Below are 24,301 nucleotides of genomic sequence, written 5' to 3' on the forward strand. Positions count from 1 at the left end.
GTGACACTAAACAATAATAAAACTGCATATTGTTTATTCCTGATTCACAGTTTACTGGGGGTTTATTTTCTGTGGGGCATTTGTCTGTAATCTCTCTTCTCCAGGCTGCTGACACGCTGGCCGTGCGGCAGAAGCGGCGTATCTATGACATCACCAACGTTCTGGAGGGTATTGGCCTGATAGAGAAGAAATCAAAGAACAGCATTCAGTGGAAGTGAGTCAGATGTACACACTACTAATAAATGAGCTCTCACTGAAATACATCAAGTCTATCTCAGAACTAAACAGCATCACTCCCATCTGTTCCTTTTGAGAAAGTTTAAATTTGGGTCCTCAATTCAGTACCAAATCTCCATTTGGTGCACTCAAGGCTTTATGTTGATGGCTGTCATTTGTGTGTGCGTGTGTGTTTAAAGAGGTGTTGGGCCAGGCTGCAACACACGAGAGATAGCTGATAAGCTGATAGACCTGAAGCTGGAGTTGGAGGATCTGGACCGCAGAGAGCATGAGCTGGACCAGCAGCGGGTCTGGGTTCAGCAGAGCATCAAAAACGTGACCGATGACTCCCAAAACAGCCCATATCCCTGCCTGCCTGCTCCCTTGTTTCAGTGTCCATGTGCATGCTGGTGATCAGTGTATCGACTGCATTGGGGCCAAAGCTCAGGCTGCTTGTTCAAATTGTGACAGAGCGACTGCAGTCAACACATTGATTGACTTTGTTTTGCCTTAACAAATGCACGTGTTGTATTATGTTCTTTGTTTCATGTTAGATTTTTGTCCATAGATATTTTTTTTGATGTTGTCCTTAACATGTCACACTCTGGCTTATGTAACGCATCAAGACCTCTGCAGCTGCTTTAAAGGTGGGTCCTCTCACTGTCTCAGTTTACACTTTTGTTTGTCGTTAGAGCCACCTTTCATCAGCGTAGCACCCACTTCTTTCTTTTTTGCCACTAGGTGACACTCTGCTAGCAATTCGAGCACCTTCTGGTACACAGTTGGAGGTGCCCATACCAGAGTCTGTAAGTGAAGTTCCTCTTTTCTGTCACACAGTGAGGTAGTTTCAGTTGGCGTAGCCCCATAACTCACCTGACAGTTGCTTCAAAAAAGGCTGAAAGCAGTGTCTTGTGAAATGTTAGTGCTGATGAGGGTGTAAGTTACTCCGATTGGTTGTTGTACTGCTATTTCCCGCAAATCTGCTAAAACGAGGTCTGTTGTAACTGCTTTATGTACTTCAGCTCCACATCTCACATTCTTTTAAGGTTGTAAATGGACAAAAGAAGTACCAGATTCATCTGAAGAGTTCCTCTGGCCCTATCGAGGTCCTCCTAGTCAACAAGGACCCCTCTAGTGCCTCTCCAGTAGTGCTACCCGTTCCTCCTCCTGAAGACATGCTCCAGAGCCTCCCTGCTTCGGCTGTCTCCGCCAGCCATGCTACCGCTGTCACCTCCATCGTCTCCACTATCAAGCCAGCAGGGGGCAGTACTCCATGCGTAGCCCCCACCAGCCAGAGTCCTGCCAGCACAACTACTGCCACTGCTGCACCTGCTACAGGTTTCACAAACAAGATATACTCGCAGACGTTCAGTAGTGAATGCTGTGCACTGTGCGGCTTATGTGGTTATTTCGGCAGCTTGGAATCTAAAACGTATATGGGTTTGCTGATTACAAAAAGAATGGTTCAGTAAAAAAAAGAGATTTTAAATAATCTCATTTTACATAAATGTTGCGTAATATAGCAGACATACGGTACTGTGCAAAAGTCTTAGGCAATCATTAGATTTGCTGCTTTAGCAATGTTTATGACCATATATAATTTTGCTGACTATTAGAATACAACCTGGACATTTTGTATGCAGTATCAAAAAAAATACTGAAAAAAAGCTGAAAAACCAGCTTATATAAGATACAGTGGTAAGTATTTAGTGTGACCTCCCTTTACACTTCAGCAATAGCAGGAAAAAATCTAACTCTAAGGAGGAACTCTGGAAAGTGCTGAAAGAAACCTGGTAGAATACACCTAAAGGCTGTTTCAGAACACTGCGGGCAATCTCCCTAAAAGAGTTCAGGATGTGATTAGTGCCAAGGGAAGTCACAGTGGAGGTAGAAAATTGTGTTTTTAGAAGTTTTGTGCACATATTTCCTGTATTTTCTGTATCTTAATAAAGAGACAGAAATAATTGTATATGATCAGTACACCATTGCTAAAACAACATCGTCAAATGGTGGTTTAGGACTTTTGCACAGTACAATATTTCTTATTTAAATAAACAGTTTTTGGAAGTTGGTTTCAAAATGTATCATCCACAGAATTAAATTTTACAGTTGCTAACTTTTAGGGGTACTGTTGTTGGAGCTATGTGAAGATATTTTGTTTATTATAGATAACTGTCATACATAGCCCTGCCCATATGGTTCAGGATAGTGTGACCTTGCTTAAAAGCTAGATAGAGTTTGAGGCAAGTGTGTGAAGATTTTTGTCTGTATTTAGAGGAAACATGCCTATAAATGAGTGACTTGGTGAGCCTAACGACATTATTTATTAGCTGTGTTAGTCATGAAGCTCCAGTGTAACACTAAAGAGGGGAGCATCTTTCAACTGATCAACTACATTAAGGGGAAAATGATTAATAGTGTGTTTTGGGTCAGTTTTGTGTGTTTCCTAAACCACTTCGTTCCGAATTCAGATTGGTAGCTTATTGCATGACCATGAAGATTCCTGTGGGGAAATCTTTGGCTGTATTTTCTTTCATTTTGACACCAGCTCTGTCTCTGCCTGTCTGTGCTAGAAGCATCCAGCAACACAACCTCAAACACTCTGGCCAATCAGACGTCTCCAGAGGACAGCCAGCAACTTCAGTCATCTGCCTCACTGGACAGCAGTTCCTCACTTCCGGAGTCCTCAGCCCTTTTTGAACCAATAAAAACAGATCCTTCAGAATGTGAGTACATGCAGTGTTTAAACTGAACCAAGACGCATCCAGAAAAGAGTTGTCTTCTGCCCATATGTTAGTATGACAGGTGGAGAATAATAAAAGCTGAACTAGCTTTAGTGTGCATGTTCTTTGCTAAACTAAATTTTGTATTTTCTGTACTTAAAGTAGTTTTGCCTGTCCTTCATATATGGTTTGTTGCTTAATTTAACTAAGCATGTTTTTCTTTTTGTTCTTAGTATTGGACTTTCCTAAAGAACTTTCAGAAATGTTTGACCCTACTAAAGGTAAGCCATTTTAAAGTCCTACATATTTCATTTAAAAACAATGCTGGAGGGCAAAAGTTGGTGTTGGTAAGAGCAGGTCTGATGCGGTTACTCAGGGAGCTGTTTGTTTGTGTGTGTGTGTGTTTGTTTCCCTTATCTTTGCAGAAATCATGAGTGCAGATCTACTGGAAGAGCTGATGTCATCTGAAGGTAAAGCAGGCCTTAAACCAAGCCATCTGTACATAGTTTACTACTAGACATGAAGATGCATTAGTAAAGTGTGCATTAGTACAACTTGTAAAAACTGTACAGCCATTTGTATGGGATACACTGGAAGATATATGTACTATATGTAACATATGTGAACAATAAAAGTAGTATACGCTTCACAGTTCTCCTGGAATTACAGCCCTTTAAAATGTATTTCCATAGAGTTGTGGACAGTGCACTAGAAATCTTGTTGATTTTAAGATTTAAAAAAACATTTATGATCTTGCCATGTTTTTAAATGTACAATAGCCTGTTTTATTTATCACATGCACATTAATGACCCAAGACACGTGGCTGACCTCAGTAGTGCAGTAAGAAGTTGTCTTCGTGGTTGCTCAGATCAGTGTAGAAATGAGTATTTCCTTCCCTTGGGTTTATTGACCACTAAGTGCTTTGAATTGCACTGTATAATTACGGACCTAGTAACATAAAAACGTTTTTTTTTTTGCAATTCAGCTCGGTTTATCTTTCAGTAAAAGCAGTCCAAACATTACTCCCTTTCCTCATCCACCTTCTTTCTCTTTCATAGTTTTCTCTCCACTCCTCCGTCTCTCTCCTCCTCCCGGCGACCATGACTACATCTATAACCTGGATGAGACTGAGGGCCTCTGTGACCTTTTTGATGTTCCTATTGCCAACCTTTGACCTCCAAACGCACGCTAGAGTAGCCTACTTGTATTAAAAAAAAAAAGTTTTTTTAATACCAACTTCAGAAGTAAAAGGTGTGGTTCTATTTCAGATCCATGTGTATAAGCTGATCTACTTGTGTGTGTATATAGAGTTGTATGGTTTTATTTTTGTCTCCCCCCACCCCCCCCTTTTGTTTTGTTTTTTGTTTTTGTTTTGTTTGGTATACGCCTTACCCAAAGCAGTGAGCTACTGAAAAGTGTCACAGAACATTTCCCTGCTTCGCTCACTCCTGATGCCTGAAGCTTTACTGAAGTAACCTTAATAGTGTGACAATGTCATTTTAACTCAATACTGAATAATACTTTTAAAAATCATTTTAACCCAACAGTACATGAATCCGAGTTCTTTTCCTAATTTGAATTGAGTTTTGGTGCCTTTTGTCACGTGCTGAGAGATGAAAAGAAAACCAAACACGAGCAATGTGAAAAACGTTGATGAAATACCAGCTGGTTCCCTGCCTTTGTTCCCTGTCTTCATGTACTGTGATGACATCCTTAAACAATGGACATAAGCTTTTGTTTGTAAAAGTGGGCATAGATTTGTGTGAATACAGCATGTTTACTTACATGCAGACTATGCCTCACTTTCTGTTGATTATTATGTCAGCTTGGTGTCCAGTATGTAGTATATGGAAAGCTCTAGCAAAATGATCCTGATGTATTGACCCAGCCACTTGGCTGAATCCACTAAGCGTTGTTGTTATATCTTTGTACTACAGAAGCATGAGAGTTTCAGGGAACTGTAAGGCAGTTTTAGCGTTTGGTTTATAATTTCCATGCCAAAAAAAACACCCTTCATATTAAATGCAACAAATTGGTGAGCCTTGAAGCTTTTTTGTTTGTTTGTTTGTTTGTTTCAGGACTCACTAATGCTAAGTATTGGGCAATAAGACTTCATACTTTTGTTATCCACGTGTTTGTTATTGTTTTTGTCACTTAACTGCACATATACCTAAAATGACTTAACACCGTATGAACCTAGCGACTTGGCAGTGTAGTTCAACTTAAATAACTTGGAACTCGCGACTTCCGGATGTTCCCTTTGCTTATATGTGCCCGAGAAATGACGCATTAGTTGTAACTTAAGTTATTAATTCTGACTGACGAGCTGCAAGTTTTACGTTTTTCATTGCTAAATGCGCTAAACTTTTCATTGTTACCTATTCCTTTCATCTATTGTGATTTTACATGTATGTATATGTATTTTTGCTAATCGTAACTAAAACGATTTTGTATTGTTTGTATATGAGTGTGTAAAGAATATACATTAATGATGAGAAATCCAGGCTCATTTCCACGTGTTGAAGATTAAGCTGTCTTCTATGCCCCTGACCATGTAGACACAGGTTCTGACACCTGAAAGGAATCGAACCGTTGTTTTGAAATGTATTGGCTTGGATTTTTTTTTAATGATAGGGCAAATGATATTTTTATGGTTGTACACATTAAGCATTTTACCATTTATTTTTATATTTGATATGTAGTCAACTGATCTTAGTATGCACAGAGGGTGCTTTTCTCAAAATTGACTTTCATCTCAACATCGCACTTTAAGATATCACTTTGGATGCGCCGACCCTGATGGATGGAGCGCCCAGTTCAAGTCCAGGGAAACTTCTTTCACAATGCCATCGATGTCTGTCATTTGTAAACGGCCTATTATTAACTTACCGGAATTACTATCTGCAAAAATAAATAACACTTTTTTAAAATTATGGTGAACTTTGATTGTCAGTTTGGATTTCATGGTTTCAATAATTAAGTTGTATTTTCTCGATTTGCTTCTGACTCACCCAAACTACTTTGTAACGGGGCATAATTCAGTTACCTGAAAATCAGTCTTCACTTATTACAGAAATACTGCAATGCAAAACTTAGAACAGTACTTTAAACATATGCAAGCTAGCTAAACATTTAAGGTTACAAAACTTAATCCAAAAAAAGTTCCGCGAAAATGAAGTTTTAGCTTTAAAAAAAAAAAAAAAAAAAAAGCTTAACTGGACAGGTTGAACATCGGACTCCATTCCCAAGACGGCTACCGTGCAGCTGGCTCCGGGCTCCTTCCTACAGGGGCCGGTTGGGACGCCATTCAACCCGGAACTGTGAGTGCGGTCGATTACTGGGTTTAGCCTGGAAAGAAGTGTAACGCGCACGGCGAGGTCACAGAAAACGGCTCTACCCAAGAACTGCTCCGGGGAGAAGGAGCTCAGATGTGTGACGTCTGCACCACGGAGCAAATCTTTCTCTCTTTCAACAGGTAGGATCCACAACAGTTAAGTAACTTTTGCTTGCAATCTTTTGGCCGCTTATGTGCGTACGACTTTTGGAAATGCTGAAGTAACCGAAGTGGGAAAAGTCTGCGTTATATGTTGGTGATTTTGTCGATGCTTTGGTTTCGACGCATGTTTGGAGGTGGTCGACAGGGTTTGTGTGGACTAAGATGTAGACTATAACCTACGAGACGCGTGCTGAACACTGAAAATCTGATCACTGATTTTCATTCTTTTAGTAAGTCTGTATATAAAGTAATATATAGTTCCGGGTGAACAGCTATCTCATTTAGTACAGTTTTACTGCTGAGCTGCGTTGTGGCAGTTGTATTATGAAGTAGCTATATCTCAAATGAGACGTTTGTCGGATTCCTGATGTGAAACAGTGTAATATAAATATCATTAACAGATATCACCACAACTGCCTGTAAATAGGGCACGAAAAAAAGTGTCACAGCTCTTTTATTGTGTGTGCGTATGAGAAAGAGAGTGGGGATATTAATATTTGGCGGCTGATTGTCTTCATACGTGCAAGTGCGCTGTCCGCACGTTTGCCATTTAGGTTTCGGTGGGCGGAAGTGCTGTCACTGGACATGCGGCCTGTGAATGTGTATAAAAATCACACACACCCTGCCCCGCTTTTAACAACTTATTACAGGCCTGCTTTGCACAAATGCATACCTCAAAACATTCTCTCTCTCTCTCTCTCTCTCTCTCTCTCTCTCTCTCTCTCTCTCTCTCATACACACTTTTGGCACAAAGGAAAGGGCGTGGGGGGGGGGGGGGGGGCGGCATGTCAGAGACCTCCGAGCGTGCAAGGGCATGCTGGGAATGAATGCTGAGAACCACAAACACAGCCCTGTCCTGGCAAGCCTCTTTCTGTCTCTGTGCTGACTCTGCACCTTCATGTGAGTCTTCACGGCTCATTACTTCATTCTGGCAAAATGTCTAAACCTTACAAGAACTGGAATAATGATCAATGCATGTTCATTCCTCAATCATTGGCTTAGTTTATGTCTGCCTCTGTGTTAAAACCCAGAGGACTAAAGAGTGTGCAAAAGGAGTTTGCTACTGCAAAGTTGGTAGTCTGAGTTAAAGGATACCAGAGAGTTATTACAGCTGTACTGCTTCAGCAGTTGTTGGTAATGATTTAATGATTGGACAGTAACAGAATACACGCCCGTGCCACCACGCACACATTTCCTTTTCTGATGGGAACCTCACTGAGAATAGTGAGGCATAAACTGTGATACTCCAGCACATATGGAAGCACTTGAGTCTTTTAAACAGTTCAGCAGAAGCTTCTCTTAATAAAAACCCTGTTTATAAGTGTGTCTGTGTCAGCCTGCCTGTCTGTGAGTGTGTGTGTGAGAGGGAGAAAAGCGAGTGAGAGCATGTGAGAGTGGGCCCTTAGATCTGTGTACCATGTCCAGTATCTCCTAGCTAGCTTCCTATGTTTGAATTTTCAGATGAGTTAAGCCCACAAGTTCTCCTTAAAAAGAGGAAGGTCAAGACTGCAAAGTCATTTTTAAAATAGGAGTGTAATGATAAAGCCCTCCTCTCCTTTGTTCTGCTCACATAGGTGTTTGTCAGTCTGTCTCCTCCTGTCCCTATATTTGATCTTTTTTGTTTTGTTTTTTTTAAAGGAAATGCTCTACACTGTATACACTGTGCATACACAAGGGTTAGGGTTGGTATACACAACGTATACAATGCCACTGTTTTTCATTTAGTCATAGGATATGTTGGGAAAGCCTCTGCATTTCCCTGAGTAGTGTGTGTGTGTGTTGGGGGGGGGGTATATGTTTTGGCTCCTTACTCCTTTCTTGTCAGCCAGTAACTAGCATCTCTCTCTCTCTCTCTCTCTCTCTCTGTGTCTGTCTGTCTGTCTGTCTGTCTCTGTCTCTCTCTCACACACACACACAGAGTTTTAGGAAGACGGTCTTCCGTTTCTCAGAATGCCGCAGCAGAAGGACATAGTGAAGATTGCTATCCAGATGCCGGGGGCGTACCCCCAGCTCATTCAGCTGGACCAGGTGAGCGGCCCCCTCCTACCACTGCATGCATGGGCAGAAGCAGCTGGATGTTGGCCTACTTCAGAAATCTGCTGAATAGATCCTTTTTGAAGAAGCGTGTTGTTGTTGTTGATGTTATTGTTGTTTCTCTTGATTCTGGAGTCTCCAGAATGCAGTTGCTTCAGTTTTGATGTCAATTTGATTTCCATGTGGGCTCATTCATTTGGAATGAGGAAGTAGTACCAATGCATCAGGTTGAGTAACAACTGGTTGGTGTCTGTTTCTGTAAAGCTATAGCAACATCTACCTGGTTAGTGTCTGGTGACTTGAAAAGATGGTTGAGAATACCTTTTACCAAGGCATGCAACATGTGAGTGGAAAATAACCATGAAAAATAATAAAAGTTCCAGTGACCATGACTGTGTGCAGCAGGTAGCTACAAGTCTGTCATTTGGTGTCACACTAGTGCTGCTTCAACCAGATAGGAGAAGCACACCCAGTTGAAGCAGAGCTTTACTATTGTGACACCAAATGACCGTGTGCAATCAGGAAGCTCCGATGTGGAGGGAAACCGTTGGAAAGACAATAGAAATATAAGCGAAAAGATTGCGGCCATAAGAAGATAGAGAACACCTTCCAAAATGATCTGTCTGGGCTAGGGAGTCATGTGCCACTTCTGATTCTGACACACTTATAAGACCAATCAAACCTCTCATCTCTTCTGCTAAATATGTAAGGTTATAACATTTATGTTGGCCTGTTATGTTGATTTAAGGTCGCTAATCATGGCTGAAGTTTAAGAAAACATAAACATGACCTCTAAAGCAACAGGAACAGTCGTATTTTCCTCACAAAGAGAAAATAGTTTGACTTATGCTGCTCCTCGCCAGCGGAGGAGGTGCGAGTGTGGCTGCAGTAGTTGCAGGGAGGCCCTTCTGTCCTGCACTGTGTTCCTTCATGGCAGTGTAACGGTATCTCCTTGCCTCCAGCGTGGCACCAGAGTAGACTGAAGCAGTGTTTTTCACGTTGCCGCGGTAACTGGTGCAGTGTGCGTTGATGGTTCTTGAACGCTGGCGATAATGCTCCATTTCGGTCACCTTCGTTCCACTTTCCACTCTAACTTGCTGCATGTAACGAGTGCCAAGAGGCTGTCTGAAGGAGTGGGAGAAATGTCTGTACATGTGCATGTCTTGTGTAAGGATGTTCTGTGGCGTGTGCTTTTGCCTGCTATGTTCTGTGGTATGTGCTTACATATTGTTCATGTCCCTACACCCCTCTTCATTCATTCATTCATTCATTCATTCATTCATTCATTCAGTCTTTCACCCAAGTGTATTTTAGTGTTCTGTAGACTCTTGGCGTGAGTGTACACATGGGTTGGATCCACCACCCTTGCCCACAGAGATGTCGTAACATGCTTGCTCAGACAAACATGATTGCACAACTCCAGTAGACTGACTTTAAAAAATCTCAGATTTCATGACAAAACAGTGAACAAAGAGTGTTAATGATGTGATTGCAGGGTATGACTCTAAAGTTTGCACTGGCTTTATTGTTTTTTTAATTGTGATTTTAATCTGCTATGGTAATTCATTTGAAAGTAACTCATTACTTAAATGTAATTTTGTTTTCATCACAGTAAATTTGTCGAATGAGTAAATTTAGTCATTTTAAGTGGGAATTTATTTTCACTGACGGATTTCCTAATTAATTTCTTAACTGATTTTAGTTAAGAAAGTAGAACATGTGTTTTTGTTAATCAATGATTAACATATCTGATGTTAAAAGCTTTCTTCGGGGCCCTTTGGTCACTGTGTAGGATGTTGCATTTGAGGTTTGTCATTGTGAGTGCTCTCTTGGGAGTTTGGCATTGTTGGAGCCTTCCTTTTGGGATTTCTCACAGTGGGGTGGCTAGGTCAGTGCTTCAATGGGCCTGGTTTGTGGTCGTGGTTAACCAACCCCCCCCCAAGCACTGTTCTGCTCCATTGATAAACTATTCCCACTGCTTCCAGTCGGTTGACCGTCCCATAGGCCGCAAATTATAGCCCACTCATCGGTCTACCACATTACACCAAAACCTCTGATCGGTTACCATGCTAGCCACCACTAATTGCTGGGTATTTTACATGCTTACATGCAGACATAGGTTTAACTTGTCTACTTTATTTCTATATATTTTGGATGGTCCATTTTTAGGCAATGTTGAGTGAAGTTGGGTGTTTATGCTGTCTTTAAACAGAATATTACATAAAGGAATAACTTTGATTCTCTGTTTTTATGATTAACTCACTTTTTTCTTCCTTTTTTCGTTCGTTTTTCCCCCTAGAAAAAGCCCCTTACTGCTGTGATAAAAGAAGTCTGTGACAGGTATGTGTGTGTTTTTTTTGTGTGTGTGTCTGTGTGTAAGAGAGCAACAGAATCAGTGAGAAGGAGTGTTGAAGATGATGTATGTGCCTGCAGTATTATGAACCGCCTTCTGCCATTGTAGACAGCCACTCTATTCTTGCTTCTTATGAGTCAGTTTTATTAAACGCTGTGTGCTGCTTTTAAGGTGGAATCTTCCTGGTCCTGAGAACTACGCTCTTCAATATGCGGATGGAGTTCAGACCTACATCACTGAGTCTGTAAGTCTTTCAGAAGTGTGTGTATGTGTGTGTGTGTGTGTGTGTGTGTGTGTGTGTGTGTGTGTGTGTGTGTCTTAAATATGAATAATAACAAAGGGTGCCAACTTTAGTGCACTTTTGTGTATATAAGCAAAAATGGCACAATGTGTTGTGGGTATGTGTGTATGCATGTATTCTTCCAGGCCAGACTAAGAATGGTACATAAATAATGCCATGCTAACCCTACACAAACAACACCCCCCCCCCCCCCCCACCCCTTTAGAAGCACTTTTGTGCTTTCTGCTCCTGCCGTGCGGTGATGGTGCAATGGTTTCTTGCCAGACATCATCTGCATTAGAGGCTTGTGTTCTAGCAGGGGCTCTGCTGGCGTGGACTCACTGGCCTGGTTTGTGGTCTGTGTTGTAGAATCGCTTGGACATAAAGAATGGCAGCATTCTTCGTCTCACCAAGGCACCGGTGAGGGACCTCCTCCATCCCGCACTCACAGCTGTCTGGTTTGCACACTATATATAGGGAAGATGCCCATTTTTGTGGTAATGTTGCTGTCACTGCATAGTTTGTGACGTGTGTAGCTTTAGCAATAAATAGTGTGTGTATTTGAAAAATGCATTAAGCTCAGTAGTAATTATAGTAATTGCAGTTATGCAGCATATTTAAATTTTGATAACATTCTGCAGTGTATGTGTGTGCGCACTTGCGTGTTTTTTGTTTTAGGGGCGCTGTGCGGAGGACCTGTTTAAGGGCATCCAGAGCTCTGACGCAGGGGTGTGCTGCGACTCCCTGAAGCAGCTGGTCAGCGTGTCCACAGACATCACCTTCGCTCAGGAGTTCATCAGCCGGGACGGACACTCTCTCCTCGTGCGGATAGTGGAGGAAGCTCAGGAGTGCGTACCCGCTCCCCCGACCACTGTCCCAACCTCCAGACTCCCAAGAGTACTCGCACCTGTTCTCAGTCACACCCTACAGAATACCGCAGCCTACACCGCACCTCACCCACCTCACAAAAAGGCCAGAGACAGACAGCTTGATTTAAGACTAGCTGTATGCTGAAGGATAACAGACTTGCTGAGGTTTTGGTCATATACCAGAGTCTTCATCACTGTCAGTTCCCACCTGCTCTTCTGTCTCACATGCTGGCTGCTAGTCTCAGCAGCTGAGGACCGACACGCACTGACTCTGTGACAGATAGCCAGTACCACCTCATATATTCCAAGCTGTTGTTCATTCCTGTACCTGCCAAACTTTTGCCACATAAATTCCACGTGCAGGATGCATTTTTAAGTGACGCATTTTCCACAGCTCCCCTTCCTGGAGGCGCAAACACTCGTGTCTTTAAAGACGTGCTGCTTTCACAGGAGGTTTTCTTTCCTGCTAAAGCTGCAGTTGTGTGATGTGGTGTTGACTCTGTGTGCAGGACACACCTGATCCTGACTCACGCACTCACCGCCTTCATGGAGCTGATGGACCACGGCATTGTCTCCTGGGAGAACCTCTCCACCATCTTCATCAAGAAGGTGAGGGCTGTGTCCAGCACTGGCTCTGCCCATGCCACACAAAGGCCCCTCCAGCAGACACTTTTCTTCAAACATTCAATGTTTTACTAAAAAAAAAAAATAAAAAAAATAAAAAAGCTTTAGCTCAGTTTTCTTTTAGTGGAATTTTGTTTAAAGGAAAAAAAAAACTTTAAAAAAGAGATGGGTGGAATTACTTTAATATTGGTCTGTGTGTGTTTTTAGGTCACCAGTTTTGTGAATGAGAAGGCGGGGGACGCCTCTGTCCAGCAGGTGTCTCTGGACATCCTGGAGAGCATGGTTCTGAGCAGCAGGAGCCTCTTCCAGCAGATCAGAGATGAGATCATACTGGAGAGGCTGCTTTCCCACCTGCAGGTGTACGTACACAAGCAAACGTGAATGCTGCGTGGATCAGTGTGTTTTCCCTTTACTGTGTAGCTTTTGGGCTGGTCTGAATCATGCTGATGTGCTGAAAATTTTGGCTGTAGTTGCACTTAGATCACGCAGAGCACAGCAGCAGTGATTCCATTCAGACTGAGTTTGTGTTAAGTCGAGGAACTTATAAATATGAGTCAGATAAAGGAGGTCTCGACAGACGTGCGCCATTATAGGGCTGCTCTCGCGCCCTTTCACTCTCTCTCTCCTGTAAGATCTTTGCTGTGTGAATTTGAGGCTGCATTTTTAAACAATCACAAGAATATTCCAGTGGGAGGGGACATTTGACAGAGCCCCTTCATCAGTGCTGCAAAGAAGAATCGCTGCATAGCCGATGAATGATCTCTGTCCAGAGTGTCTTTTTTTTTTTTTTTTTTTTTTTTTTTTTCTCTACCGCTACATTTTTAATTACAGTAGTTACTCCCTGAACTGTAATATCAAATTCTAACTCTCATTTCCTGTCCATTTTAGGTCCAACCAGCAGCTCCAGACCAAGGCCATGGCTTTGCTCATGGCCCTGCTGCAGACAGCTGGCGAGGCAGACCGGCAGGTGAGTGGACGCTCTGCCCTTTTCTCTGTATCTCTGTGGCGGTGTTCAGCTCTCCATACTTCTACCACTTCAAGAGTTTCTTTGCCTGGTGAGTGTGTGTGCTCAGATAAAAACAAATAACAAGATGGTATTTTGCCCTTGCTGTAAGCACTTGGATTACTATAGGTACTAATGAGGCCTCCATTGTGTATAAATCTCGTCCTCTCAAAGTCCTGGCAATGACTGTCACTATGGAATTGATGCTTAGACTTCCTGAATTCCATTCTGGATAGTCCCATTGCTGAGCATAGCTTTTGCTGTGCAGGTGTTCAGGTCCAGAGCATTGCCACAAAAGGACTGAATCACATGGCTTTTCTTCTGTGTTTTATAGCAGTACTGTACCTTGTAGTAGTAATAAAGTCATATAACAGCTTTATAATCAGGATACAGAAAGGTATTCGCTCCTAAACAAGAAGCTGTTAAAAAATTAGTAGAGAAGAGGATGGAGTCAGGGGGAAAAAAAACCCCCAACAGACTCTGATAATGAGACTGTTGTTGGAAGATGGGAGCAGCTGGGGGATTTCAAAAAGGCATGAAATGCTTTGTCGATTTCAAAAGGGCATTTCACTCTGTTTGGTATGAAGGACTGTCGGGTCTTGGAACGTTAGTCAGAACCGCTGAAGGCAGCGAATGCGTTTATGTGCACTCAATAATCTGATCATAAATCGGATTTCTACAATTACCTGATTATTAAGTGCATGTAAACGCACTCACTGAGAGGACTATACAGAGATTCAACTGTGGCGGTGAGGATGGGTGCAGAACACGGAGTTTGGATCGGAGCAGACATCGGATTCACTGTCATTGTCGAAATATAATGATGAAGAAGAATGCAAGTTCTTATGTGTGTAGAATAGACGTTGGCCACAGAATCATCGTGACGTATCTTGAGGTGTAGAGGTGTATAAATCTTATTGACATGATTTTCTTTTGTGTTTGGATGACTCATGCAGCCTAATCATTAACTAGAGACTCGTATTATGTAGTGCAGTTGTTATCGGATGGAAAAACTCCAGTTTACATTCTAGATATAATTAGATATAATGCTGTGGGAGTGATTAACCTGGATTATGAGCTGCTTTTCAAGATGCGCCCCTTCTCAAACTAATCAAAAACGATTGCAGGATCACCTGTAGTCGAACAGTTTTTTAATCTGTGTATTCCAACAAAGTGCCTCAGGTTTGGTACGAAGAACGTTGCCTAACCATTATACATCTCTCTGGCATGTTTACACGGGCCGTTCTCCTGCAAATGGTCTCCTCAACAAAGCAGGACTGATGGGGAAGGCGGGGAAGCCCAGCTCTGCCACCTGAAGGGAAAAAAGGCCACAATATCTAATAATTAGGATTTAGAATCTTATCCTTATGACTTGGTAGCATCTCATAATTACGACTTTCCATCTCAGTTATGACTTAGTATCTCATATTTGACTTACCATCTCATGACAAATTTATGACTTACATTGTGACTTATTTTTTTCATAGTTACAATTAATCTCATAATTATGACTCACTAATTCATAATTATGAGATACCATGTCATAATTATACCTTATACCTCACATGACCTACTTGTAATTAGAACTCGTAATTCTGATACTGCAGGGCTTTTTTTCTTTTTCTTTTGTTCAAGTGGCATAAATGGGCTTCCAGGGAAGGGGCGTGTCTATAAGGACAACTTTGACACATCTGCTGATTTTGTAGGGGCTTGTTGGGGGCCTACACGGTGGCACTGTAGGGGACCACTCTTCTGAAAGTCTGGCAATTAATGAGTTTAAATAATCAAAGTAACAGGGCATAGTCATTACGTTATTTTAATATGGTAATCCTTTCTATTAAGTCACATATGCATTTTTAATGCATAATCAGTAATCCTTAATGGACTGCATTATTTAAATTAACACCCCCAACCCTGCTTGTAGGCTAAAATATGCCAACAAATAACAGTAAAGTCACACTAATGTGAAATGTGTTTTTTAAACACAACTGAGATTTGCTGCCCTCTTCAGTTGTTACTGTGTCAGTTGCAGAACCCAGACCGATTTCGTAGTAAATGTACAGCTAACGTCTCAGTGTGGTTCTTTATGTATTTCAGGATCTGTTTGCTTTCCTTGAGAAGAAAAACCTCCGGCAGTACATCTATAAGGTGAATTCCCATCCAACTTCCCATGCACAGAATGGAGATTAATTATACCATAAAGCCTAAAGGATGTCAAATGCACTCATCACAGTTGATTTCGCCTATACCCACATTACTTAGTTAGTTATTTGTTCTCCTTTCTGTAACTATCTTCACTTTGATCTGAGAATAGCATAAATATGGCCTTTGCTTGTGTCCTTCAGAACATTATCCACAGTTCAGGTGTGGTCGGGGATGAGATGGCCCACCACCTGTACGTTCTGCAGACCGTCCGTCTGAATCACGTAGAGGCACGCATGCGGACTCCGCTGGACTCCTTCAGTCAGGTGTGTTCCGCTTGACGCTCTGTCCCAAACCAACGCCTTTACAAGCCTGCTGGAACTGACACTGTTTTTGCTCTCAGTATTGGGTGATGCCCATTGCCTCTGTGCCCCCCAGGAGCAGAGGGAGGCTTTGCACAGTTTGCGGCAGGCTGTGTTCGAGATGGAGGGTGAGGGCAGTCTGAGTAACGAGCGTCGGCGTTCGCTCTGCGCTAAAGAGTTTAAGAAGCTCGGCTTTTCGGTGCGTAAACGCTGGTGATACAGTGATGAGAGTTACACTGGGCACACCAGCCAGGATTGAGCCAGTGCCATTTCACTCCACACTGCTTAGTTTGTGTGTCTGTGTGTGTGCACGTACGTACGCGCGTGTGTGTGACTGTGTGTATGTTCCGGTCTCCCCTCTCCCAGAACAACAGTAACCCAGGTCAGGACCTCAGCCGAACTCCTCCTGGGCTGCTGGCTCTGGACACCATGACGTACTTTGCTTCCCGTTACCCAGACGCCTACAGCAGGGTGAGACAGAGGCTGTAGCCAGACACCACTGAATACAGCTATACAGCTCCCACACTGGGCTAGCAGAGGCTGAGGAAAACATCCCTCTGTCGGTGTGTGTCTCTCTCTCTCTCTCTCTCTCTCTCTCTCTGTCTCTCTCTTTACCTCATTTTTTTTCTAGTTTGTTCTGGAGAACAGTAGCCGTGAGGATAAGCATGAGTGTCCGTTTGCGCGGAGCAGCATCCAGCTCACGCTCATCCTGTGTGAGATCCTACGTATCGGGGAGCCACGTGAGTCTAGTTCACCGAGACCCCTCCCACTTCCTGCTGATGTGCCGCTATCCCTCAGTCAATCATCTCTCTCCTCCTTTTTTTGCATTCGAGGTCTACTGACTAAATTACACCCACAAACAGTTTAATGGTGGAGTTAAACATAAGTTCTAAAATCTAGTTATTGTTCCCAAATATGCTCAGACATGTTCTGAACCCTCTGGATTCCAGTTAAACTCTGATGAGGTTTAAATTCATTCATCGTTTTGTCAGCTGCTAGGTTCCCCAAGCCTCGTGTTTTCGCTGAATGTTTTAGGAATATGTTGTTTGTGGTTTTTGTGTGTGTTTTGTTTTTCCTCGTTTCCCCGTCTCTATCTCTAACTCGAACCACCCTTCCCTACCCCCGTAGCGTCGGAGACAGGCTCCAGCTACCACCCCATCTTCTTTGCCCAGGACAGGCTGGTGGAGGAGCTCTTCTGCATCTGCATTCAGCTCCTGAACAAGACGTGGAAGGAGATGCGGGCCACCCAGGAGGACTTTGATAAGGTGGAATCACCAAAGCCTTCGACCCGTTCACTGGACTTATTACGTTTGTATCTATGCACACTATAGGAACGCATGACGGAGTGTTCCTTCACCTCTGCCGGGCCCGTTGTACTGTACGGCTTTAGCTTTTGGCTAAACGGCGAGTCCTCTGAAGCTGAAAATGCGTTCACCGAACCTGGCTTGTGTTGCTTACTCCAGAGTTACTCTAGAAGCTGTGAAATGTGTAAGTGTGGGGCTCGCGTGTGAGTTGACAGGTGGCACTGTCGGTATTGTCATGGACAGAGCTACAATGGTATATTGATCATCTGGACAAGCACCACGAGTTGGAGAAACCAGCTCAGCTACCTGAGAACCTAATGTCACTAATCCTTTAAACACACAGGTTGTTGTCTTGAAATTCCTGCATTTGTAACAATGGTACCAAACTATTCATGTCTTTTTTTTTTTTTTTTTTTTTTTTTTTTTTTTTTTGTCTTTAATGCATAGCGAAGCACTTCCCACTAGATAGGCCGAGGATGTCCTGAAACATGCATTATTTTCCGCTAGTGTTTTAGGGGTCGTGAACAGGTGGCCTTTTGGGGTAGAATTGGTGTCTGCCTGGCAGGCCTGTCTTTTGTTTATAGCATCTGTTTCCCGCTGCACACAGCCCTCATGACCAGGCACACAGCCACATCTCTTTATGAGGGTATCAGTGCAACAGCAGCAGTCAAACCCTGTAGCAGAGCTACACGCGTACAGAAATCTGTTCTCCAGCACAAGTGCTTTGTGATCACACACAGGCAAGAAAGCTCCGTTCAGAAATTATGCAATCAAAGAAGGGAATTAGTATTGCAGGGATATGTGTTCTATCTCATTTATTTGTCTGGATCTATGCCTACAGACATGGATGGATGCATAGAGCTGAACAGAGCAGTTAAGGTTATGCCAACTAGTGTGTCCTCACCGTAGGCTCAGTGCGCTGGTTAATGTTCCTCCATTTGTGACACTGTGCTGGTTTCCACACACCTCCGTGGCCCTCCCTTTCTGCTCTGGTTTTGCCATTTTCCAACTCCTCTCATCACATTCTCTGAGAACTCCCTGACTGGGCTACTTCTCCCCACAGCTAATCGCTTCTGGAAGCAAGCTTCTGCCTGCTGGTGTCCTGGGGGCCATTGCTGTATGCACGCGTGCGTGCACGTGTGCATACTTGTGGTCGTGCACACACACACACACACACACACACAGAGAGAGAGAGAGAGTGAGCGCCTGTGCTGACTCTTGAGGGTGGGTTTTTCAGAGAGGTGCATCCTGGGGTGGGGATTCGTCTCATTGTGTTGGAGGCAGCCTAAGGGAGGATCTGTACGTGTGTATATATATATAAATATATATATACACACACACACACACACACACAGACTGTTACTGCTAGGTGAGGATCTGGAGTGACCGTCCTAACTATGGCTGAGGTATGTGTACATATTGAATATTCCGTCATTACACAGGTAAAGGAAGCTTATTTGAGCAGAAAACGAAGGCAACACAGACACTAAAATAAAATGGGAAGAGAAGAGGAGGGAGTGGTGTGTGTGTGTGTGTGTGTGTGTGTGTGTGTGTGTGTGTGTTTGTGTGTGTGTGTGTGTGTGTGTGTGTGTGTGTGTGCGCGCAGAGGGAGTCTGGTCAGCTGTGTGTGTGTGTGCGCGCTGAGGGAGTCTGGTCAGCTGTGTGTGCGCGCGCAGAGGGAGTCTGGTCAGCTGTGTGTGTGTGTGTGCGCGTGCTGAGGCTGGAGGTCAGGAGGCGTGGGTTGCTCACGCCTTCTGTCATCTGCTGGGAGGTAGTGTTGTTGGTTTCATCACTGCTGTGGTGGGCTCTGGACAGCCGATTTCTAGCACTTAAATCGGCTGGATGCATTTAATATCTGAGTGTGTTAAAGATGTTAGTGAGATCGGATGGGTTTTTTTTTTTTTTTTTTTTTTTTGTACTGGTAAGGACTGGCATCAGTTGTCACATTTTTGTGATTTTGTTACATATTTTTTTATTGTCTTTTAGAGAAGTGGATTAACTTTAAAAGAACTGACAGATACCTTGTCCATGTAGTAACATTGCTGGTTTGTGAAGCCAGAGGCCAAATTAGGATGTGTTTTTTATTTATTTATGTTTGTTTGGCTTGATTGTAGAAACTGCACTCTGGTATTCATGTTTGTTCCTTCTTTTGCCAGATGGGGGCAACAGATGATCATTTTACTGTAATTGAAAATTAATAGTATGTGTAATGTTTGCTTGAAACATATTACCAGTGTGATGCATCATGAATATTGCATTGCTTTTAAAACATTTATTTCAAAACATTTTTATGGTTTTTAAAGTTAAAAGGAACTATTCACTGATGTAACTAGTATGAGAGAGACAGACAGACAGACAGACAGATTTCTGAAGGCAGCGGTTGAATGGTGTGGATGTCAGCGGGGTTCAGTCCTCTTTAACAGCTGAGTTTGAGAATCATTTAGAGGCTGTTACTAGCCCAGCTGGGGGTCTCACCCTGGATGGAGACTCCGTAACTCCATTGTGTTTGCCCTTTCTTCCTTCCTTTTCATTCCCCCCCCCCCCCCCGACCCTTGGTTAGGGGTGATGGAGGTCAGGGTGGGGGTGGTTGGCTCTCTGTGTCCATCCAGTTTTATTGGTGAATATTACAGTAGACGATCACACGTTTGCATGACAACATGCGTACACATGCTTGAGGTGGCATACTGCACATTTGATGTTCTAGTCTAGCTAATATTTGGATTGCAGTGTGATGGAAAAATATTTTGATACTAAAGATCTCAATAAATTGTACACATTAGCCAAACAGAAGAGCCCATTTTGTGTTTGTGTGTGTGTTCGTGTTCCGGTGAGCAGGTGATGCAGGTGGTACGAGAGCAAATCACCAGGACCCTGTCCAGTAAGCCCACCTCTCTGGAGCTCTTTAAGAACAAGGTGAACGCTCTGAACTACAGTGAGATCCTCAAACTGCGTCAGACGGAGAGACTGCACCAGGAGGAGACGCTCGCACCGCCGGTGCTGTGAGTGCCTGCGTCGTCCCACGCGTCCTGCTAACCCGTTACCAGGGACTAATCAGATTCCCAACTACCACCTAACATAACTAACAGCTGTATGGGGGAAAGGGGGAGGTGACTGATACAAAATGAACGAAAAATACACGATTGAATTTGAGGTAGAGAGAGTACAATAAATCATTGCGGTATGTCCATCAGCTGTGTGTGTGTGTGCATGCGCGTGTGTAGTGAGCTGAAAGAGCGTCTGAAGCCGGAGCTGTTGGAGCTGATCAAACAGCAGAGGCTGAACCGACTGTGCCATGGAACCATGTTCCGTAAGATCAGCACTCGCCGGAGACAAGGTGAGAAGCTTCGCCCAAGTACACGCCCGTGCGCACGGCCACTCACCAACACCTGCTCCTGTGCTTATACAGTACAGAAAGTTAGCACTGACCGTGCACTGTAATTTAACTGCATAGATCTGATTCTCACTAACGAGATAAACACCTAGGGGTTATTTGTATGCGCAGCGAGAGTGCATATTTTTGTGTGCGATCGTGATGGTCAGCTGTTGGCTGCTTTCAGACAAGCTGTGGTACTGCCGCCTCTCGCCCAACCACAAAGTGTTGCACTACGGGGACGTGGAGGAGGAAACAGACATGCCTCCCATCGAGGCTCTGCAGGAGAAGAGTGAGTGTGGGAACTCGGGCCACGCCCCTCCGTTGTTCCTGCCCTGTTCAGGCAGCCAGCAACATACAGGAGGGTCCGTGGTGCAGTGCTAACAGGACGATGTTGTCCATCTGTGTCCGAACGCACTCAAAGTTTTTGTTTCTTTATCCGCTGGACTATTGTTAAGCTCCTCTCCCTGGTTAAAGGAGAGTCTGCGTACAAGGTGAGACCTGCTCGTTTTCTCTTTCTTCTCACAGTCCCTGTGGCAGATATCAAGGCACTGCTGACGGGGAAGGACTGTCCTCACATGAAAGAAAACAAGGGCAAACAGACCAAGGTGTGTCCTCCGTTTTATCCATTCGCAGTAATTTTCATTGGCATATAAATATACAGTACAAGGTGATGTGCTGGTTAGTGCTGTTGTGTTGAAAAACATTAGCAAAGTCCTATTTTTTATGACACATGTTTATGAAAACGTTAATATTACTTACTCAACAATAATATTCAACTTCTCCCTGGCAAAACTAAGTGTGTAAATCTGGAATTCTGGATTTTTTTGGCATTGCCAAAAAGTGAAACGTGCCTTGTAAAGTAAACCTTTGTGAACCCCAGAAGTGTGCTGAAGGTTATCTTCTGCCCTGCAGGAGATGCTAGACCTGGCATTCAGCATTACCTATGATGTGGAAGAGTACAGCTTGAATTTCATCGCCTCTTCCAGAACAGATGTGAGTAAGATTCCAATAGTCTATTAATCACCACACACTCAGTCTCGTAAGAGTCCTTAATCCAGTCTTCTGTAGCCATGTTTTTTCAAGTATTTAAAAAATGCATCTCTCTCTCTCTCAGTTCTGCCTGTGGACGGATGGGCTGAATGTTTTGCTAGGCAAAGAGATGAGCAGCGAGTCTATGCGCAGTGAGCTGGAGATCCTTCTCTCCATGGAGATCAAGCTCCGCCTACTGGACTTGGAGAACGTCCCCATTCCTGATATAGCCCCGCCCATCCCAAAACCTCCCAGCAACTTCAACTTCTGCTATGACTTCAGCCAGGCGGAACAGTAAGGCCAGGGCGGGGCATCCCACGGGTCCCCAGGGGCCGACTCTGCTCCTCTCACGCCCCTGAAGTGAGCAAAGATCTCGCAAGTGCAAATGGAGCTCCTAGTAGCACATACGCAGCAGAGAATTACCACCAATTTAATGGTGGGAGATTTACGGAAATAAGAGCGGCCATTTCTGGGTTTTGGTGGGGCCTTGTGCAGCATTGTGTTCTAGAGTTAGAGCAAGTCATAGTCACCAAGTCCTTACAGAACTTTGCCTGAGAGCAGTGGATCCCACACTGTGATGACGTCATCTCATTGCGATGACGTCATCACAGTGCTATGGCCTCATTGCAGTGAAGACAGAGTTAGAGCAAGTGGTGCCAGAATGAGAATTGTTTGTATCTTTTGTGCTTTTATGTATCAGTATATTTCTATACTTGAGGCCCGGCATGGTAAAACGAAATATTTAAACTTTTTCTTTTATGTCAAAATCACCCCTTTCTCATGGTACTGACCGTTTCCAGATGGGGATTTTGTTTCTGTCTTCCTTTTGCATTCAACCTTATAATGCAGTATCATTTAAGGTATTCCTTTGCAACTGAATGTACAAACAACAACAAAAAAAAGTGCAGTGTTTTTTAGTGATGGGGTAAGACTGCCTGTGTGTTAGACAAGCACCTAACATTTCTGAAGGGTGGGGACAGCCCTGCAGATTACTAGTGCCACTGACGAGACACACATCCAGTCATGTGACCAGTAGTGAGTCAGTAATATGACAAGAAATATGACACGATTTCCTGTTGTACCCTGTTGCAGTTCTGAACAACATCTTGGGAGGAATTGAAATTCTTGAGAGAGAAAAAGACTCAGATGAGAGTGAATCTAACTTCTGTATTTAAGAAGGGGGTTAAAAATGTACATTACCCCAAACACTGGCATGCTACACTCTTAAATTGTTATTTGGTACTTGGTACTCTGTTGTATCTACATAACACATTGAAAACTGATTTGTAAACATTTTGTTTTTATTGTAATGGAACAGAGAAATCAGTGTTCTTTATGCATGGTGCTAAAAGCAATAGCAATGTTGTGCATTACTGGGGCTCTAATGTAGCTATACAGTATCTGCATTAGTCTTTGGAATAGACCAGAGCCCGCTGTTTGGACTAATGTGTGTGTATATAAACATGGGACACCTGCGCAAATACAGTTAATACTGTACTCTTATCAAGGGTGTGTGTGTGTAGGATAGCTGTCTGTGGCGGGCTTGTGGGGTCAGTGCTTAATACCAATTCAGCGGTCTTGCACTTGGCTTATGCAATAATAGCAGGGAAAAGACTTGTAGTCTTTCAGATGGCATACTATAATAAAACTGCAAACATTTTAGTTTTCTACTACTGTCACTGATATCAAGATTCTCGTCACAGAATGCAAGTCATATGTATTTGTTCTTATTGTAAATAGCTGTTGGTCATAAGTTACTGGTTTCCTGGGAAACGTAGCGCCGTATGCATTCTACGATTCAGACAGAACACTTTAGACTTTTTGTATGAATTTTACAATCATTAAAATACAGAATCATTTCTAATAGCCTCTGTACTCATTTCCATACTGGTTTATAAATAACTCCTTAGCCTCAGTGAGGAGTACTTTCAAACTGAAAAGCTCAGTGTTGATCGGATGTTTCCAAAGCCTGAGCGTTATGGGATGAGGGGAATTATAGTTTCATATGTAACTTCGTGGCTTACTGTACATAGGACTTGCTGTTTTACTTTGGTTACTTGGTTTATCTAGCATGTTACACAGCAGCAGGTTCAACCTTTGACCAATGACGCAGGCTACATAAACATGGACTGTGAGAGTTCTGAGACGTGGCATTTCTTAATGGAAACAATGACCTTAGTCCTTTTATCTGAGTAATGGGTAATTATTAGGTAACCTCTGCCCTGCTTCACTACAGCAGTGATTTCTTGATTTGCTGATAAGCAGGAGATGATGTGCGCATGCTAAAAGACATATTAGGAGGTTGCAAAGCACAAAACTAGATGGCTGAATGAAAAGCATTGATCAGAATACACTGATACATATTCTAATAAATGCACTTGTATCCATGTGTCAGTTTAAAAGCATTTGCTGATAAGTTACTTGTAAAAAGCAACAACAAAAAACGTACATCTAAATTCATCCATAATGAAAGGGCATTCTAACCATCATAT

At 43.1% G+C, this 24,301-nt stretch overlaps 2 protein-coding genes across 5 annotated transcripts in view; both read left to right on the forward strand.

Moving 5' to 3' along the window:
• e2f4 (E2F transcription factor 4) overlaps positions 1–5,873 on the forward strand; it is a 7,145-nt gene extending 1,272 nt beyond the window's left edge. The window contains exons 2-10 of one of the 2 annotated variants that reach the window (XM_081699303.1): positions 105–214; positions 417–577; positions 819–863; positions 958–1,022; positions 1,263–1,554; positions 2,790–2,942; positions 3,173–3,220; positions 3,365–3,409; positions 3,999–5,873. In XM_081699303.1, the coding sequence (XP_081555429.1) occupies positions 105–214; positions 417–577; positions 819–863; positions 958–1,022; positions 1,263–1,554; positions 2,790–2,942; positions 3,173–3,220; positions 3,365–3,409; positions 3,999–4,114 (1,035 nt within the window). In that variant the 3' untranslated portion in view covers positions 4,115–5,873. The remainder of the gene's footprint in view (positions 1–104; positions 215–416; positions 578–818; positions 864–957; positions 1,023–1,262; positions 1,555–2,789; positions 2,943–3,172; positions 3,221–3,364; positions 3,410–3,998) is intronic. The other variant, XM_081699304.1, reaches the window with a different exon arrangement.
• Positions 5,874–6,195: 322 nt separating this feature from the next.
• elmo3 (engulfment and cell motility 3) lies at positions 6,196–23,673 on the forward strand. 3 transcript variants are annotated; one of them, XM_027019654.3, is made up of 21 exons: positions 6,196–6,415; positions 8,355–8,464; positions 10,770–10,810; positions 10,995–11,067; positions 11,473–11,523; positions 11,782–11,951; positions 12,482–12,581; positions 12,804–12,955; positions 13,485–13,563; positions 15,697–15,747; positions 15,945–16,067; positions 16,186–16,302; positions 16,470–16,574; positions 16,735–16,843; positions 17,232–17,368; positions 20,243–20,406; positions 20,629–20,741; positions 20,965–21,069; positions 21,306–21,385; positions 21,693–21,773; positions 21,895–23,673. In XM_027019654.3, exons 2-21 carry the CDS (start codon positions 8,387–8,389, stop codon positions 22,105–22,107), a joined length of 2,142 nt encoding a protein of 713 aa, XP_026875455.2. In that variant the 5' UTR covers positions 6,196–6,415; positions 8,355–8,386; the 3' UTR covers positions 22,108–23,673. The 3 variants fall into 3 exon arrangements, with proteins under 3 accessions (XP_026875455.2, XP_081554663.1, XP_026875454.2); XM_027019653.3 differs by having other exon boundaries at positions 6,198–6,415; positions 16,180–16,302; XM_081698537.1 differs by lacking the exon at positions 20,965–21,069 and having other exon boundaries at positions 16,180–16,302.
• The last annotated feature ends 628 nt before the right edge of the window (positions 23,674–24,301 follow it).

The sequence above is a fragment of the Electrophorus electricus genome, chromosome 16 (genome assembly GCF_041902795.1).
Source record: "Electrophorus electricus isolate QZ-2024a chromosome 16, ASM4190279v1, whole genome shotgun sequence".
Classification (NCBI taxonomy): domain Eukaryota; kingdom Metazoa; phylum Chordata; class Actinopteri; order Gymnotiformes; family Gymnotidae; genus Electrophorus; species Electrophorus electricus.

Bases quoted from the DNA above. Each gene is read 5' to 3' on its own strand.
- elmo3 (XM_027019653.3), top strand. From the start codon at position 8,387: ATGCCGCAGCAGAAGGACATAGTGAAGATTGCTATCCAGATGCCGGGG. The intron at 16,303-16,469 runs GTGCGTAAACGC...CCCCTCTCCCAG, and splicing joins TTAAGAAGCTCGGCTTTTCG to AACAACAGTAACCCAGGTCA. The intron at 21,774-21,894 runs GTGAGTAAGATT...TCTCTCTCTCAG, and splicing joins TCGCCTCTTCCAGAACAGAT to TTCTGCCTGTGGACGGATGG.